This window comes from Lynx rufus, unplaced genomic scaffold (assembly GCF_022079265.1).
Source record: "Lynx rufus isolate CCGP_SWC_20201006 ecotype Redwood Valley unplaced genomic scaffold, mLynRuf1.p SCAF_2, whole genome shotgun sequence".
In the NCBI taxonomy this organism is placed as follows: Eukaryota; Metazoa; Chordata; class Mammalia; order Carnivora; family Felidae; genus Lynx; species Lynx rufus.
The window spans coordinates 125260357-125279405 of NW_025814834.1; the positions used below are offsets into that span (position 1 = coordinate 125260357).

General features: G+C 36.4%; 1 protein-coding gene across 1 annotated transcript in view; it reads left to right on the top strand.

The window, feature by feature from the left end:
* The window catches only part of RSBN1 (round spermatid basic protein 1), a 46420-nt gene extending 28036 nt beyond the window's left edge, over positions 1-18384 (top strand). The window contains exons 3-7 of the mRNA XM_047083496.1: positions 4974-5111; positions 5421-5563; positions 12550-12717; positions 13956-14064; positions 14699-18384. Of these exons, the coding sequence (XP_046939452.1) occupies positions 4974-5111; positions 5421-5563; positions 12550-12717; positions 13956-14064; positions 14699-15169 (1029 nt within the window). The 3' untranslated portion in view covers positions 15170-18384. The remainder of the gene's footprint in view (positions 1-4973; positions 5112-5420; positions 5564-12549; positions 12718-13955; positions 14065-14698) is intronic.
* Positions 18385-19049: the final 665 nt, after the last annotated feature.

Sequence of the window (19049 nt, forward strand, 5' to 3'; positions counted from 1 at the left end):
CAAGGGCCCTACGATTTTTGGAAAGGTAAATGAGTTTTGGTTTCAACTTAAGAGTCACCAGCTGCATTACCCTCTCATAAGAGAGTCAGCCTATCCCTTGAAGCTTAGAAGCCAGTCACTGACTTCTCTAGCTATGAGAGTCCTAGATGGCATCTTCTTTCAATATAAGGCTATTTTGTCTACATAGAAAATCTGTTATTTACTGTAGCCACCTTCATTAATGGTCTTTGCTGGATCTTGTGGATAAACTTGCTGCATCTTCTACATCAGCACTTGCTGCTTCACCATGTGCTTTTCTATTACGGAGATGACCTTTTTCCTTAAATCTCATGAACCAGCCTCCTCCTGCAGCTTCCTTAAGTCTCTTATCCTTCACAGAATTGATAAGAGTTGGCCTTTGCTCTGAGTTAGGCTGTGGCTTAAAGGAATGTTGTCTGGTTTGATCTTTTATCCAGACCACTACAACTTCCACTGTATCAGCAGTAAAGCTCTCTTCCTTATCATTTGTGTGTTGCGCTGTAGCAGCACTTTTAATTTCCTTCCAAAAATTTTCCTTTATTGGCAACTTGGCTGTTTGGTATAAGAGGCCTAATTTTTGGCCTGTCTTGGTTTTTGACCTGCCTTCCTAACTGAGCTTAATAATGTCTAGCTCTTGAGGGTGCTTAGGTGGCTCAGTCGGTTGAGTGTCCGACTCTGGCTCAGGTCATGAACTAACAGTTCTGTGGGTTTTAACTGTCGGGCTCTGTGCTGACAGCATGGAGCCTGCTTCGAATTCAGTCCCCTCTCTCTCTCTGCCCCTTCCCTGCTCAACACGGTCTCTCTCTCTCAAAAAAAAATTAATAATAATCTCTTGCTCTTGATTTAAAATGAGAGACCTGTGACCCTTCCTTTCACTTAAACACTTAAAGGCCATTGTAGAGTCATTAAATGAACTAATTGTAGTTTTGCTGTGTCTCAGGGAATAAGGCCTAAGCCTGAGGAGAAGAGAGAGGGATGGGGGCAATAGCTGATCAGTAAAGCAGAACAGACACAATATGGATTGTTCACTGTCTTGTGTGGTGTGGTTCGTAGTGCCTCAAAACAATTATAGTAATGACATCAAAGAGCATTGATCACAGATCATCATAACAAATAAAATAATAATGAAAAAGTTTGAAATACTGTGAGAATTACAAAAAATTTGCTTACAAAGTGAGCAAATGTTAGAAAAGTGGTGCTGATAGGCTTACTCTTGGCAGGGTTGCCTCAGACCTTCAATTTGTAAAAAGTCAATTATCTATGAAGCATAATATCTGTGAAATGCAGTAAAGTGAAGTGCAATAAAATGATGTGTGCTAGTATACAAGATCTGAGACATAGGCTAAACCACCATAACAAAGAGATGTCACATACAGTGGCTGGAACAAAATAAAAGTTTCTCTGGAGTAATATATCCAGAGGTTAAGCAACTCTGTTCTGTTACATATGTCATCCAGGATTCTCCTTTCCTTTTAAGTTTTGCCAGTCCCTTTGGTTGTGTTGTCTGCATAGTTGAACCTGGCTCTCAAGACAGAAAGAGGAAGTAGAGAGCTGCTTACTTATAAAGGCATGCTCTGGAAATTACATACGTAACTTGTACTAAGATCTCATTGGCCAGAACTTAGTTCCAGGCCACACTTGGCTGCCTAGGACCCTAGCTCATTGGCTATATGCCCAGGAAGTTCTTTTTCCAAAAAGAAGAAGGGTAGAATTAGTAGTTTGTTTGGCATAGGTGTCACACAGTTGGTACATGTTGAATTTCTGGTCATAAATGCTGTCCATCTTCTAACTTGTGCACTTAATTATTTAAATGCTTTATAAACATTAGCATTTATGAACATTTTTACATCAGCGATACACCATTCTTCAGCTTTACTACTTTTTTTTTTTGCCACAGTTTAATGGCTGGTTTTTACATCCTTTCTAGCTACAGGATAAATTATAAGTTTATAATACTACATTTTTTATATAAAAAATAATTCAAATCCCTATTTCCAAATAGGAAAGGATGCTTATATTTATTCATGTCACATATTAATTATCCTAGGTGTTTGCATTTTAAGTTGTCTTCAAGTTCATTGCTGTTGATTTAATGGGATTAAATTATGTAAACTTCAAACACTGTGATATAAAAATATTCAGTCTTACTTTGTGTGTAATGTGAATTCCTTCAATTAATAATGCATTAAGAGTTGCATAATCTCCAAGCTAGCAAAAGTGGCACATAGCAGTGTGCTTTTTCAGGATTAGTCTTGAGTTCTGTAAGCTTTAAATTGTAATGTGTCTTTAGCGTAGTTCTTAACATAAAATGCCCCTATTCTGTATATTTGAAAGCCTTTCTTGGTAAAGGAATTTCTGATAATTGGGAATAGTTGGTGGGGGTGTTGTAGGGAGACTGATATTTATTACTCCTGAAAGCATGCGATTCCTAGAACTGGTACTGAAGGTTAGTAAATCTCCGTTAGTTATTTTAGGGTGCTTGGCTAAGAAAAGTTAGAATAATGCTTAGAAAGCTTCCCTACTTCTCCTTTATCTGCATCCCGTGATCATCTTCTTTCCCAATCTGCCCCCTCTGACTTTTCATAGCATGATGATCATTCATACAAATGATGGGAAGGTAACTCCTACAAATACATATGGAAAGTAATTTTGTCCTGGGCAGTTGCTGCTTAATGATCATATAAGGTGATTTTCGGAAAGATTTGTAAGGAGTTAAGAAATCCCTGATATTTGAGAATAGGATCTAAGCCCTTTTGTTGTTGTTGTTGTTTGTATTGTGTATGTATAGGGGTGCTATTAAATTGTCTACAGAAAAAAATAGTGGGTTCTGAAAATGTTGCTAAAGAACTAATGGTAAAGAACTGTGTAAAAAATGCTAGATGGTCTGGGCGCCTGGGTGGCTCAGTTGGTTGAGCATCCGACTTCAGCTCAGGTCATGATCTCACAGTACAAGGGTTCGAGCCCCATGTTGGATTCTGTGCTGACAGCTCAGAGCCTGGAACCTGCTTCAAATCTGTGTCTCCCTCTCTCTCTGCCCCTCCCCCACTCACACTGTCTCTCTCAAAAATAAACAAACATTGGGGCGCCTGGGTGGCGCAGTCGGTTAAGCGTCCGACTTCAGCCAGGTCACGATCTCGCGGTCCGGGAGTTCGAGCCCCGCGTCAGGCCCTGGGCTGATGGCTCAGAGCCTGGAGCCTGTTTCCGATTCTGTGTCTCCCTCTTTCTCTGCCCCTCCCCCGTTCATGCTCTCTCTCTGTCCCAAAAATAAATAAACGTTGAAAAAAAAAAAAATTAAAAAAAAAAAATAAAAAAAAAATAAACAAACATTAAAAAAGTAAAAAAAAAAAAACAAAACTGGATGGTCATTTATGCCTTGTATTGAGGCAAAAGGATATTTAAAACAATCCCAATTGATTCTTAGTTTTTTTTTTTTAACGTTCAATAGTGACCTGCCTTATAAAGGTACAACTGTATGTTAGGCCTAATCTGCACCATAACTAAGATAGTGAATGTTTGGTTACTGATCCAAGATGGAAATTCTGCTTAGAATTCAACATTTTTCGTTTAGTCATTTGTATGCATGGATCTGTCTTTATCCTTGAGAAACATTTTACTTATTTATTTCTTTGTTTATTTTTAAGTTTGTTTATTTTGAGAGAGAGGGTGCAGGGAAGGGGCAGAGAGAGAGAATCCCAAGCAGGCTCTGCACTATTAGTGGGCTCGAATCCATGAACTGTGAGATCATGACCTGAGCTGAAACCAGGTTGGACACTTAACCAACTGAGCCACCTAGGTGCCCTGAGAAACATTCATTTTAAATTGGAGGTGGGAAGGGGCACCTGGGTGGCCTTAGTCGGTTAAGTGTCTGACTTGGTTTCACCTCAGGTCATGATCTCATAGTTAGTGGGTTCGAGCCCCACACTGGGCTCTGTGCTGACAGGTCAGAGCCTGGAGCCTGCTTTGGATTCTGTGTCTTCCTCTCTCTCTGCCTAAGAAAATACAAGAAGTGACATAGAAGAATAATATCAGATTGTATCGAATCAATTGGTAGATTCCGTTAAAATTTTTTTTTAAGTTTAAATTCCAATTAGTTATCATACAGTGTAATACTAGTTTCAGGTGTACTAGTAGATTCCATTTGAATGCTTGGATTCTCTGGGCTGCAAATTGGTATAAAATATGCCCTAAATTCACTAGAGAGTTGATGTAAAGAAAATGTCTGTGTTTCACAAAAGGAAAAGATCACAAAAGGGTGATCAGGAAGGCTTCCAGAAAAAAAGAACTGATCTTTGAAAGACAAGATTTGGGTTGACAGAAAAGAGGACATTCCAAGTAGGGCATATTTAAGAGAAAAATCATTGTAGGTAGAAGTAAGTTTGGCATAAGTTGGGTAGACAAAAAGATCACTTTGCCTAGGGTAGAGGATCTTACATGCAAGTAACTGGGAGGGAGATTGGGTTTGATAACAGCCTGGTATCTTGCCTGATATGAAGGTTTTCACTAGGGAATACAAAATGGATATGGAAGATTAATCTGACCGTGGTCTCTCTCTCTTTTTTTTTTTTTTTAATTTTCTCTGCCCTGCCAGTTTTACTTTTTATTTGCCAATTTTTTTTTTCCAAAATAAAGATCAGTTTAGAGTGTTTTCAAAGTATAAAAAATCATTCTCAGAGAAGTTTAAGTGTATCTTAATGTCTTCAATGTTTCTTTGAGATGTTGGGATCACAGACTAACTTGCTCTTTGAAATTTCTGTTTGTGGCACTTACCATATTAATGTGTTTGTCAGTGTGCGAGAGCATCTTTCTGTAACTATGGGCTTTATCCAAGGTACAGACTGTTGAGTTCATAGTATGTAAAAGAAATAGCAACATTGGAAACAATACTGTTTTATAATTCTTTAATTATATTATAGTGTACTTCAGTCCTTTATCCTCCCTCTTTTGTTTTATCTCAGGTCAACAGGACATACTGCTGTGGCACCTACCGAGCAGGTCCCATGCGGCAGATAAGTCTTGTTGGAGCAGTAGATGAAGAAGTTGGTGATTATTTCCCAGAGTTCCTTGATATGTTAGAAGAATCACCATTTCTGAAAGTGAGTGTTAATTCCAATTATTAGAGTTCTGATCATTATTTAAGTGGACACTTTCTGTGAAAAAAATGTTAAGTTAATTTTGTCTAGTAAAATTACATTTTATCCAGTGTTTTGAATAGGAATGTTTAAAAAATTGGTTCAGAATAATTAACTTCAATGATTCTTTTTTACATATAAATTACTATCTAATATAGCATTTATTCATATACAAAATCAACTTCCTAGAGCTTTATTTTGGGTGGTAGTGGGATTAACTTGTAAATAGTCAAAAAGATTTTTTTTAACGTGACTCATTTATCTGACTTCTAGATGACTTTGCCCTGGGGTACACTTTCCAGCCTCCGACTCCAGTGTAGGTCCCAGAGTGATGATGGGCCTATCATGTGGGTTAGGCCAGGAGAGCAGATGATCCCTACAGCAGATATGCCAAAGTCACCCTTCAAAAGACGACGGTAAACATTTATTTTTCCCAAATAAGCAAAAGCACTTTTTAAAAATTTGGTTGCTAATAAAAATGATTGAGACCTGAACACAGTTTGAAAACCATTTTAAGAGCTATCTTAAATAAATCTTTAGTGGTCAGTTTCTTAGTCCAGCCTTCTCGTTAGTCACCAGAGTGAGGCATCTTTCTAAAAAAACAACTCTAATTTTTGCCTGTTTTCTTAAAACCTGGGTCCTAACTGCCTACAAGGTGAAAGTCCAAACTTCTTTGTGTGGTCTACAAGGATCTTTCATAATCTGGTCCCAAAAGTTCTTCTAGCTAGATCAGTTTATAGTTACTCCAGCCATGCAGAGTTCACTTTTCAAACCGTGGTCTTTGACAACTCTGTGCTTTTGCACTGTTCTTTTTATTTGGAATGGCTTCTCCCCCATTTTCCTTTCTCCCTGACAGGCGCTTAATAAGTTTTCAAAACTAAACTTAGATGTCACTTCCTTTGTGAAGCATAGACAATTAATTGTTCCCTTCTCTGTGCTCACACATCATTCTTCATTAATGATCTGTTTACATGTTTTTGGTTTTTACTAAATTTTGAGCTCTGAGGACAGTGACTGTTTTATTCTTCTCAGTCTCCATGGCACATGAGCAGGTGATCAGTCTTTGCTGAATGAAACCAGTAATGTATATCTCCTATAGTAATTCATACTGGGCTAACATATTTTGTGTTTCAGACACTTAAAACAAATGTAGATTAACTTATTCTGGTACTGTGAAAAATCTAATGAGACTGAGAATGATTCATATTTGTTTCGACTATGGAAATAGCAACCCCAGATAAGTACCCAGAAGTGCATTTTAATAGACTAGTGTAGACCTTACCTTAAAGCTCCCAGGGGAATGATGCTAAAGCTAAGTATGGAATAACCTTAGGTACTTGAGATACTGTGCAAAAGTACTTTGTAAAAACTATATGTGAATGCAAGGTGATGAAATGGTAGAACGTGGAGTAAACTAAAACTTCTGCACGTTGCTAGACCACAGCAGGTTTTGTACATCATGATGATGAGTCTTGAAATTCTAAATTCTTAAGTACTGTATGTATACAGTACTGTGATCTTTCCAAAAAGGAAGCGACCACTGTTTGTTTCTTGATTATTATAAACTTTTAGAAAAATCAGATAATAGTAAAACAAAGGCAAAATATACCCATAATCTCACCCATTGAGGCATATCAGCCTTTCAGATTTTAGTTTGTGTTATACTCATAAACTTTATACACAAATGAGCTTATTCTTTATGTGATGTTTACTTTTAAACTTGGTTTTTTTAATCCCTTAAGTTTATGTGTTCTATTAGATGCACTTATATCATTATTTCTAAATGACTACTTTGTTCTCACTGAGTGGTTGTGTCAGGATTTATTTAACCAGTTCTTTTTTAGTGTAAATTTTTTGACAAACATGACAGTGGTATGCTGGAGCCAGCTCACAGGGCCATTATTAGCCTCCCTGTTCCACATAGAATGAGGTCACATTAGTTGCTTGAAATTGGCCATGTTGGGAGTATTTATACCACAGAAATAAGCAAATCAGCTACAGTCAGCCATCTTCCCCCCAAACCGGTTGTTTGGAAATGTATAACACATCACTGATTGTGGGGTACCTGCTGGCTGGCTTGTTGGCCATGGATGGCTGGTTGGTTGGGAGACACAGAATCCAAAACAGGCTCCAGGCTCTGAGCTGTCAGCACAGAGCCTGACGCGGGGCTCAAACTCACAGACCGTGAGATCATGACCTGAACTGAAGTCGGACACTTAACTGACTGAGCCACCCAGGTGCCCCATTAACATTTTTTTTAATTTTGTTGATCTGATTGGGCAGAAATGTCTCATTTTAATTAGTTTTTCTTTGAGGGTTTGTGTTTCTTTTGTGATTCCTTTTTCATTTTACCCATATTTCTACTAGGCTGTTTTTTATTTAAAATTCTCTATAGGACTATTAACTATTTTTTTTAATGTTGCACATTTTCCTCATTCTTTTTTAGCTTCAGTTTTATCTTTACTCAACCCCTCCCCCCCCAACCCTCCCATTTATTTTTCCTTACAGAGATTTTTATTTATTTATTTATTTATTTATTAAAAAAAATTTTTTTTTTTCAACGTTTATTTATTTTTGGGACAGAGAGAGACAGAGCATGAATGGGGGAAGGGCAGAGAGAGAGGGAGAGACAGAATCGGAAACAGGCTCCAGGCTCTGAGCCATCAGCCCAGAGCCCGACGCGGGGCTCGAACTCACTGACCGCGAGATCGTGACCTGGCTGAAGTCGGACGCTTAACCGACTGCGCCACCCAGGCGCCCCTCCTTACAGAGATTTTTATATGTTGTCAGATCTGTCTTTTCCTCTGAGGTTTCTATCCTACTGGCAGGCTTAGAAATGCCTTTTCTCATGATTATAAAATATTCATCTATATTTTTTCCTAGTACTTTTGTGATTTCAGTATTTACATGTTTTACTTACATGGTATTGATTTCAGGACAGAGGGAGAGATTGATCAATTTTTCCAAGTAGTTAGGCACCTGTACCAACATCATTTGCTTAATAATTTGTTTTTTCTCCACTAATATGAGGGGCTATCAAATTTTATTTTTATTGGGGTTAAATATTCTTAAGCAAAGTATCCAAAGGCACTTTGAACTAGAGTGAATAAATCAGAACTTAAAACGCTAACGTCATTTTTTTGTGTTAATGAGAATGCTCTATTGCTGAAAATAGTGAAATCACTGTGAGAAGTGTCGGGTGATCAAGGGCACTGCTAATGAAGATGGCCTTTGAATTTATGGACTTTGAAGAAATACATGCACAGGGTTTTAAAAAATCAAATAGTACGGTAGGGTTTGTAATGAAAAATCCTGGCCACCTTTCCCTCCAGATGCAGATACCTTTTTACCAGAGGCAAAAACCATTTCTGTTTTTAATGTCTTTTGTTTTAAGACTTTGGCAGGAAATTTGCCAATTTCTTGGTATGATAGATTAGGACTCCTTCCCTTCACTTTGTCTCCCAATAGTTAAATGACTCTCTACTTTCTTCCTCCTCCTTTCTACTTTTTGTCAGCTGTGCTTATGCATTGTTGAGGTTAATTCATATTGTGCTTTAAAGCCATAATTAGGTTTTATATGCTTTATCAATAGGTGTATTCTAGGATTTGAAAACCAGTAAATGCCATTTATATTATGGGAAGGTAAGTTTATGCAGACCCAACCAATAGGCTAAAAAGTTACATTCTAAAGTTCCAATGTTACTTATTACTCAAAGGGGTAATATACAAAAGAATCTTTCCGATATTTCACCTAGATACTGAAAATCATGCTACATTTTAAATAGTTTCATGTTTGGACTGTGCTTTTTGTTTTGTTTTGTTTTGTTTTTTAATCTGTTTTCCCTGCAGTTTCTGATTGCCCCTCTTTTGAAGGGGGACATACACTTTTCTTGACGATATCCCTAATATCTTCTATTTTCTTTTTTGCTCCAAATACATTTCTTTCTTCTAGAATCACCCTTTCTCTATGGCTTTGACTTTGGCTATGGTTTTTTTTTTTTATATAGTTTTTGTTTTTTGTTTTTTTTGAGAATGTTGATAGTTACCTTGCTTTCTGTGCTTTTATCATATCCTCAAGAATCCAAAACTTTAATCATACTGTATGCTCTAACACATAACTTTTTTACCTGGAAATCTTTTGGAGCTCTGTGTTCTCTTCAATGCGAAAAGCTTTTTTCACAGTTATCAACGTAGGACCTCCCACTTAATGCATTTATGTATTAACCTACAGTTGTCTTCTTGGGTTTATTTCCTTCTTTTGATTTAGCACATTTTCAAGTAACATTCTAAGAAAAGGAAGAAAAGGAATATTCTCAGAAATATTCTGAGTCATGATATGTCTGAAAATTCCTTTTTTTCTCATGAAATAGGATTGATAGCTTAACTGGATTCCAGAGGATGTATTTTCCCTTAAAACTTGTAGCTTACCACAGTGTTTTCTGGTATCTAATATTGTTTATGAGAAGTCTTAATGCCAATGTAATTTTTTTTTTTTTATAGGTAACCTATTTTCCTCTCTGAAAGCTTAATTTCACAATGATTCCTCCTTGGGGCTTTCATTCTTATTATATTTAATCTTTCTTGTGATTTGATAGGTCCTAGAAAGATTCTCCTTTCATTTCTGGGAATTTTTCTTGCTTAACTGCTTTGGCAATCTCTTCATTTTCTGTTATTTCTTTCTGAAACTACTGTTGACGGAGTAACAGATCTCCCAGTTTGATTATCCTCATATTTCTTATTATCTGTTTGCTTTTGATTTGGGGACATTCACTCGACTTTTTTCTTTGGAATTCTTACATTTTAGCATTGTTTATTTTGGTCTTTGTCAGGCTGCTACAGGCTGTCTTCACATATTTGGTGATTTGTGGTTGACACATTCATATTTAGAAATAAAGCATTGGGCTTACCGGACGTTCTATTTATACTTCAGTGAGGCTTATCACTAGGTAGGCTTCACTTTAGAGTTAATAGGCATAGAATTGGACATGAAAGGGTATGGCCACATGCCAGAGGATTGCATTAGTTCTATGAATATGGTAAGTTTAGTGTGTTTAGAGAACATGAAGGGTTTTTTTGTTTCTGTTTTTCTGAAAGTTTATTAGGATGCTTTTGGCTACAAGCAGCAAAAATTTGATTCAAACTGGTTCATAACATATTATCTTATGTATTAAGAAGTCTAGAGAGCTTGGCTCTTGGCACCAAATATATATATATGGTCAGCGATTCAGTACTTTCATCAAGGAATTGGGTCTTTTTCTCTGCTGTCATATTCTTTGCCTGGGCTTTGTACTCACAGTGGCTTTCTTTATGGTTGCTGGATGATTATTGTGATCTAGGTATCACATATGGATCTAGTTATATGCAATAGAAGAAAAAAAGCATCTTTTCTTCTGTCATACAAGCTAGGAAACTTCCCAGAAGTCTCCTTAGCAAATTTCCTCTCTTACTGCTGGCCAGAGTCAGTTTGTGTCCATTTTTTTTTTTTCAATATATGGAATTTATTGTCAAATTGGTTTCCATACAACACCCAGTGCTCATCCCAACAGTTGCCCTCCTCAATGCCCATCACCCACCCTGCCCTCCCTCCCACCCCCCATCAAGCCTCAGTTTGTTCTCAGTTTTTAAGAGTCTCTTATGCTTTGGCTCTCTCCCGCTCTAACCTCTTTTTTTTTTTTTCCTTCCCCTCCCCTATGGGTTTCTGTTAAGTTTCTCAGTATCCACATAAGAGTGAAAACATATGGTATCTGTCTTTCTCTGTATGGCTTATTTGACTTATCACACTCTCCAGTTCCATCCATGTTGCTACAAAGGGCCATATTTCATTCTTTCACATTGCCATGTAGTACTCCATTGTGTATATAAACCACAATTACTTTATCCATTCATCAGTTGATGGACATTTAGGCTCTTGCCATAATTTGGCTATTGTTGAGAGTGCTGCTATAAACATTGGGGTACAAGTGCCCCTATGCATCAGTACTCCTGTATCCCTTGGGTAAATTCTTAGCAGTGCTACTGCTGGGTCATAGGATAGGTCTATTTTTAATTTTTTGAGGAACCTCCACACTGTTTTCCAGAGTGGCTGCACCAATTTGCATTCCCACCAACAGTGCAAGAGGGTTCCCGTTTCTCCACATCCTCTCCAGCATCTATAGTCTCCTGATTTGTTCATTTTGGCCACTCTGACTGGCGTGAGGTGATATCTGAGTGTGGTTTTGATTTGTATTTCCCTGATGAGGAGCGATGTTGAGCATCTTTTCATGTGTGTTTGTGTCCATTTTTAAATCAGTTACTGGCAAGGGGAATGCGTTTGCCACAGTTTGTCAGGATTCATCAGGATCTACCTTTGAAACTTGTAAATGAGGTCACTTATGGGGCAGGAGCAGATACCTAATGAGAATCAGAGTTCTGTCAGGGAAATAAATAGGATAGATGGATGCTGAGTGGATCAACCATAGCATGGGGGTAGATGCCTGACCTCATTTCTACTCACAGGGGTGGTGGGTGACTGGTTTATTTGCAGAATTTCACTTTAATTCCCCCTTTCTCAGCCTTACTACATTTCTGTCTGTCAACATCATGATAATGGGCTTTTTTTTTTTTTTTTTTTTCTTTTTTGCACCTATTAGTCTTCAAGGTCTTTTGGGCAGGCCAGCTGCCTTTTTAGTTGCTATTCCCTTCTAGTGTATTCCAGGCCTGTGGATTTCTCTGCTCAGTTTTACTAGACACTTTTAATCATTTTCCATCTTCCAGAAATTTGTTGATATTGTTCATGCACTAATTCATTTCCTTTGTTGGTTCTTATTCATTCCTTTACTATCACCTTTAGATTATTATATTTAGAAATTCTTGAGCACATGAAAAAGCAGAAGATAATATACTAAAGTCTCATGTAGTCAATGTCAGCAGTTATCAACTCACAGCCAGTTATGTTTCATCTGTATTCTTATCCATTCGCCCATCTCCTCTCTCCCACCCCTACCATATTAGTTTGAAGCCTTTTACTTTCATTTTAATGTGGAAGGAGATCATGTACATGCTCAGTTTTCCATCTTGAATCAAGTCTGTTTTGAGAATTAAGATGACTGAGGGTGAAGAAACATACAGCCTTGAACTTTGAATTGTGTTTCCTATTGCTTGAAAACTAAATTTTGTAAATTGTAACACTACATTTGAGCCAAATAAAAAATATAGCCTCTACATTATCATGACATCCCAAGAGAAGAAGGTAATGACATTGAGCATTACGGTATAGTGTGTTAAATGTTAATGATCAAAATCATGGAACCCTTATCAGTTCTGATCTTATTTAAAATTTGATATTTTAGCAGACTTTTTCACCTTACTGCTATTAATACTTTCCTCCCCTCCCCCCTTTACTTCACAACCAAATCAACTCCAGATCAATGAATGAAATTAAAAATCTCCAGTACCTACCTCGGACCAGTGAACCCCGTGAAGTCCTCTTTGAAGATAGGACAAGAGCTCATGCTGACCATGTAGGTCAGGGGTTTGACTGGCAGAGTACGGCTGCTGTTGGGGTTTTGAAAGCTGTACAGTTTGGTGAATGGTAAGTTAATGAAACTCAGCTATAAGGTTGGTTAATGCTGTCTGAGAAAATGTGGACTCCATTTAAAAGTTTGGGGACTCTTTTTTTAGAAATTGTGGTAAAATACCCATAACATGAAATTGAAATGAAAAATCTTTGCCATTTTAAGTGTACATTTCAGTGGTGTTAAGTATATTTACATTGTTGCAAAGCAGATTTTGAGAGCTTTTTTGTCTTGCAAAACTGTAACTCTGAAACCAGTAAACCTTAACCCCTTTTCTCCTCTGTCCCCAGCTCCTGGTAGCCTTCATTGTACTTACTGTTTCTATGAATTTGACTACTTTAAATACCTCGTATAAGTGGAATCACACAGTAGTTCTTTTGTGACTGGCTTATTTTAGTTAGCATAATATCTTCAAGGTTCATCCATATTATATCATGTATCATAATTTCCTTCCTTTTTAATGCTGAGTAGTATTACATTATATGTATATGGCACATTTTGTTTATCTGGTTTCACACATCAGCGGACACTTGGGTTGCTTCCACCTTTTGGCTGCTCTGAAAAAACATCTCTTCATGTCTCTGCTTTCAGTCTTTTGGGTATATCCCCGGAAGTGGAATTGCTGGATCATTTGATAATTCTATTTTTAATTTTTGGAGGGACTGCTATACTATTTTCCACAGTGGCTGCACCCTTTTACATTCAGTTGGAATCCAAAGCTCAGAGCATGGAATTTAGTTTGCCTAAAAACTGTTTTGTTTTGTTTTTCATATTTATAACTTCAGGGCCTTCAGTATTACTATAGAGTTTGACCTTTTTTGGAAGCATAGTTCAATCACAGCTTGACAGTAAGTATTTCAAGTTAAAGATCATTCTGTCACCCCCCACCCCTACCCCCCCAGTTTGAAAACTGGAAGGTGTGATTCTTATGTGGCTGGTATGTTTTCTCTCCACTGTGTTCCATCCTGATGACGACATTACAGGGTGGTGAAAGGATGCAGTTGCAACTAGTTTAGAATGAAACTGTTTTTAGTCACTGCTGTTTTTTGTAACAACTAATCTAATTTTCATTTTTTTAAACAGCTTTATTGGTGTTTTATTTATTTTTTAAATGTTGGTTAAAGAAGCAAATGTATATTCCTGTGTGTCTATTTCTGTGCTAGTAGGAGCATTTCCAGGAATAGGAGAACTGAAATTTGTCATCATTTTCCGTTATGAGATGCAGGTTTCTAAAACTTAATTTTGTTAATCTTAGGAGTGACCAACCTCGCATAACCAAAGATGTGATTTGTTTTCATGCTGAGGATTTTACTGATGTTGTACAGAGACTTCAGTTAGACCTTCATGAACCTCCAGTTTCCCAGGTGAAACTTTTGCTTTGTTATTATCTTTTGAGTGAGATAACAGAAATAAGGATCTGTACCCAGTTTATTTTGCATTTGATCTTATAGTTGGATACATGGGATGGTAAATTTAATTTCAAGTGCTATTAAAAGCTGTGTGTGGAGAGTGTCAAAAATCATTAACACAGAGCTTCCCAAATAGAATGCTTGAGATCCCTTTAATCTTTGGGATACCCGGTTGGCCCAGATGGCCAGAGGGTCCGGACTGCTCAGTTCTGGCTGTAAAGAGTCTCAGCTGAGGACCCCCTGGAGTACTGTGTGCCCTCATCTATAAAAGGCAACATATAAATGTTGTCCTTAGTTGTGGCAAAGAATATGTTATTGATACTTAGCTGCACTTTGAAATAGTTGTTTAAATGATTCCTTAGGCTATCCTGACTTGAACCTGTACTTTGTTATCAGAGAGGTAGTAAAATATGAGGAAAAATGTTTCCCAAGCATTACAGGAAATTTTAGAAAGTTGTCTGATACTTAGTATTGCCTGCCTTTAATTTGGCCCTACTACTGTTTTCCTGTGCTAATTCTAATACTTTGTTTGACTGAATTACTACACTACATATTTTGAAGTCTCATGCAACTTTTCTTTTTTCTGCAGTGTGTACAGTGGGTGGATGAAGCTAAACTAAACCAAATGAGGCGGGAAGGCATTCGTTATGCTAGAATTCAGCTGTGTGACAATGATATTTACTTCATCCCTAGAAATGTCATTCATCAGTTCAAAACAGTGTCAGCAGTGTGCAGCTTAGCTTGGCATATAAGGCTTAAACAGTACCACCCTGTTGTGGAAGCCACTCAAAACACAGAAAGCGGTTCTAACATGGACTGTGATTTAACTGGAAAGCGAGAATTAGAAGTTGACTCCCAGTGTGTGAGGGTAAAAACTGAATCTGAAGAGACATGCAGAGAGATGCAGCTTTTGACGACTGCTTCATCGTCCTTCCCTTCATCAGAACTTAATCTACAGCAAGATCAGATGACTCCGCCTATTCCGGTTTTAAAGGTGGAAAGTAGACTGGACTCTGACCAGCAACACAATCTACAGGAACATTCGAGCACTCCTGTGTGATATGTACATATTCAAACACATTTTTTAACTTTTTTAAATTTTGATGTGAAGTTATAGTTTTATAACTGGCTTAAGTTAAGTTTTATTGGAGAAATCTTGCCTATAATTCTATAAAGAGAAATGACATTCCACAAATGTCAAGCATATCTTTTTTACACAGATTATGCAAAGTTAAGAGTTGTATCTTATCCCGTTAGTACAGTATGTAATAGTGGGTCTGCTGCTACTTTCTGTTTTAAGGTGTGAGGTAACAATTCAATCTCTTCTTCAAATCAAACTGAGAATTCTCTGGAATAACAGATTCTTATTTGGTAAATTATTCACTTCCCTTAATTTTATCTTGCCTCGTCTCTTGCCATATTTGCTGTTTTTATGATAGAAGGTCAGATTTATGCTTTAGTACTTGTGTCTTTATGGCACAGCTTCAATTTTCTACAGTAAAAATGGCATAGGTTGCAGGAAAGTGTTCCTGCATCTTGTACGTGGGCAAGTAAGTTCCAACCATAAAGAACAGGTAGTTTCTAAGGAAAATCCAGTGGCTCTCTGGTTTCTTAACAAAAGAGAAAGCACAGCACTTTCTGATCCAAACTGTCTTTTTTTTTGTATCTGTTATTTAAAGCCCAGTGGATATTTCAATTAAAAATATCTAAAGATGAATAGTCCTTGGTCATTCATTATCCATGGTTCATTAATCTCTTCTAGAAACATGGTTAACTATGGAAGATAATTGGGTAAAAGAGATAATGTTGACATGATACTCTATCGTTCTGCTACCTAGCATCCTCACACTTTGTGTGGATACTTTTGCTTCTTAAACTGATCATGAGTATCAAACTTAGAGAATGATACCAATCTTTCTGATGAGGCTGCCATATTTTGTGCATGAAACTTAGGAAAAACTTTTTTTGTCACTTGGCTTCAATCTTTTCATGATAAAGATCTGTTGAGACACTTTGATTCACAGTTTTAACTGGTGAATACTTGGGTTTATTTACTATTACTGTGTGTTGCTACGGTCTAATAACGATTATGGCACTAGACTTCATCCTAGAGTTTCAGGTAACCTAATGCTTAGTGCCTGAGTATTTAAAATTTTTTTTTTCAAACAGGCACAGTTCATATAGCTAGTGTAGTCTTAACTTTCTATTATTTTAGAATGTTAACATGATACACATTTCACTTTCTCTTAGTTAATAATACAATAGGCCTTTTGTTCATTAAAGGAAGAGTATTCCCCACACCTAAGACCAGATTCTTGTATCTACCTGGTTATAGTGCAATTTGGAGATTTTTTTCCTGGAGGGTGAGATTTGGAATATTTACATTAACATAGGCAAAAAAAAAAAAAAAAGATGCTGCTTTATTATGTCTGTCACCATGAAAACTTAGCTGCATCTTTTGAAATATCAAATATGAATTTTCTCTAAAATATTCTGAAATAGGCTAAATCTTATATAAATATTACTTTGTGCAATATTGTTGTGTAGTTTAAATGCATATTAGCAAAGTATAGAGGTCACTGTGTAAACCGATAGAAAAGTAACCATCAGCAAATACTGCAGTGATTAGTTAGAATCTGTATTATTCCTTATATATATGTATATGTATGTATTCTCTGTTACAAAGGATGAAGACAAATAGAGAAACATTTCAATGTAAACCATTTATGAATTGGAAGTGATGTTGGTTTTAGTTATCTTTGTAAATAAGGTAATTAGAATGGTATGAAAAGTAATGTGATTATTGCAGGGGTGTTTTAAAATCTTGGGTATAAATTCTAGGGTGAATTCTAGTTTATCAAGACTAGTTTTTAAAGGGACCTGCCTTTGAGGGTGTTTTTGTTATTTTGGAGGGGGGAGGGGTTAATCACAAAAGTATGTGGATTTAGGTTTTCTCTGTTTTTGTTTTTCTGTCCAGAAGAATTTCATAGAGCTTTACTAGGCTGTGCAAAGTAGAATTCTTCTCAGGCAACATTTGCTTTTTAAAATAATCATGAAGAACAAGGTTGTTAAAGCAAAAACTTTTTTTTTTTTTTTAATTTTTCTTGTCTTCCAAGATCCGATTTCCCCATCTCCCACTTGCCATCCAGCAGATGCCATCTGTCATCTAAGCTGGTCATTACTAATAAACAAGGAGACTGTCTCCTGACAGCCAGCACTGTGTATAATCACTCAGGAACCAGCGGATCTGCAAAGACCTACAATCAAAAGCAAATCCCCATTTTCCTTTTCCAAAACATTCTACCCTCACCTCCAATATAAACACGTGAAAAGAGTATACAAATGTTTAAAATCATGTACTAATAAATTCATTGTATGTTAGAATTGCAATAGAATGGAGAGAGAAACATTTAGCTAGTCATGTATCTGGAAACTGAATGTCCTATGTGAGTATTAGATTTAATAGCATGCTTTAAAGACTGATGACTATAAAAGCTCAAGTTTTGAGTTTATTACTGCTTTCAAAGTTGTATCCTAGTTTAGTGATACAAATGATTGCAACTTTTCTAAATCTTGAAATTATTTGGTTTGGTGGAGTGAGGCATGGAGCAATCTGGCGTCTTCTGATTTGTAAAGTAGTGATGGCAGTGAAGTTGTAACTGAAATTTAAGCTGATCTTCCTTTTTGGTATATTATCTGTTGTGCCAACTCTTTGAGATTACTTGCAGAACGTGGCTGTAAGTTTGAGTATTTTGTGGAGCAGAGGGATATTTTAAAAATGTGCTTATGGAAAGGACCCGATAAATGAATATTCGTAACTTAGTAACTAGAATGATTTTATGGTATTCATAAATAAGGATAAAAGTCTTCCCCCTGCCCCAGAAGTCATTCTGTAATTACCAATATATGTTAGGAGTAGGATTATGATTCAAAGAGGTATCCCAAATTCATAAAGCAATAATAATAAAAACCTACATATTAGTTTTCCCCTCCAAATTTTTAACTCTTTAAAAATGAATCCCTAAGCTTAATTGTACTTTCAATTTGCTTATTCAGTACTTAGGATTTGTTTCACTTAACTTTATTATTTTTAATTAAAATCTTGAAAGGTGCCCTTTCCCCTTGGAGACAGTTGGAATATCAGTTGACTAACATTACAAGCTCTTGTAGGGGGAAAATGGAGCTTGTTAAATAAAATCCTTTACCAAACCTTAGGAAAAGATGTCTTGCAACATCTTGCATCAGTCTTAATAGGCATAAAGTTCACACTTAATGCCTGGAGAAACTTTTGCTTATTGCCTTTCCCTCTATAAATAGTGTCTAGAATGAAAACTAATTTAGAAACAAGACTCAAAGATTCAAGAAAACCCTTAGTGAATATATTCTTGATCATTAATATTAGCCCATTATATTTTCATCTGTATTTGCCATTAAAAATTTATTTGCATTTATACTTTTAGGATAATTGAGTTTGTGTCTTTCTAATAAATCTATTTTATCATTGCTACAGGTTAAAAAAAAGAGCCTTTCACTAGTACATGGCAGAAGTTCATATTTCTGCTAAGTTTTTTTTTTTTTTTAAACAAGTGTAGCTGTATTTATTGGTCATGCAGTAAGTAGAGGAAATGTACAAGACAAATGTTTTTCTTTACCACATAAGGGACCTATGCTCATCCTGAAAGTTTGTTGCTTTAAAAGCAAGTATCTCCATAAATATTATGGCCTTCCATTTTCTTCATAAATTTTTTATGATCCACTTGTGCATGTAGTTGAGACCACTGTCTCTTAATATAGCACTTTTCAATTCTCTAAAGAAATACTTATGTACTACTTCTATCACATGTTGTAAATTTTCATGTAATAGTGTTTTCTGTGACTAAACTCCATTTTGATTGGCAGCTAAGACTTTTTTTCCTGTGGCTTTAATTTATCTAAGAGGT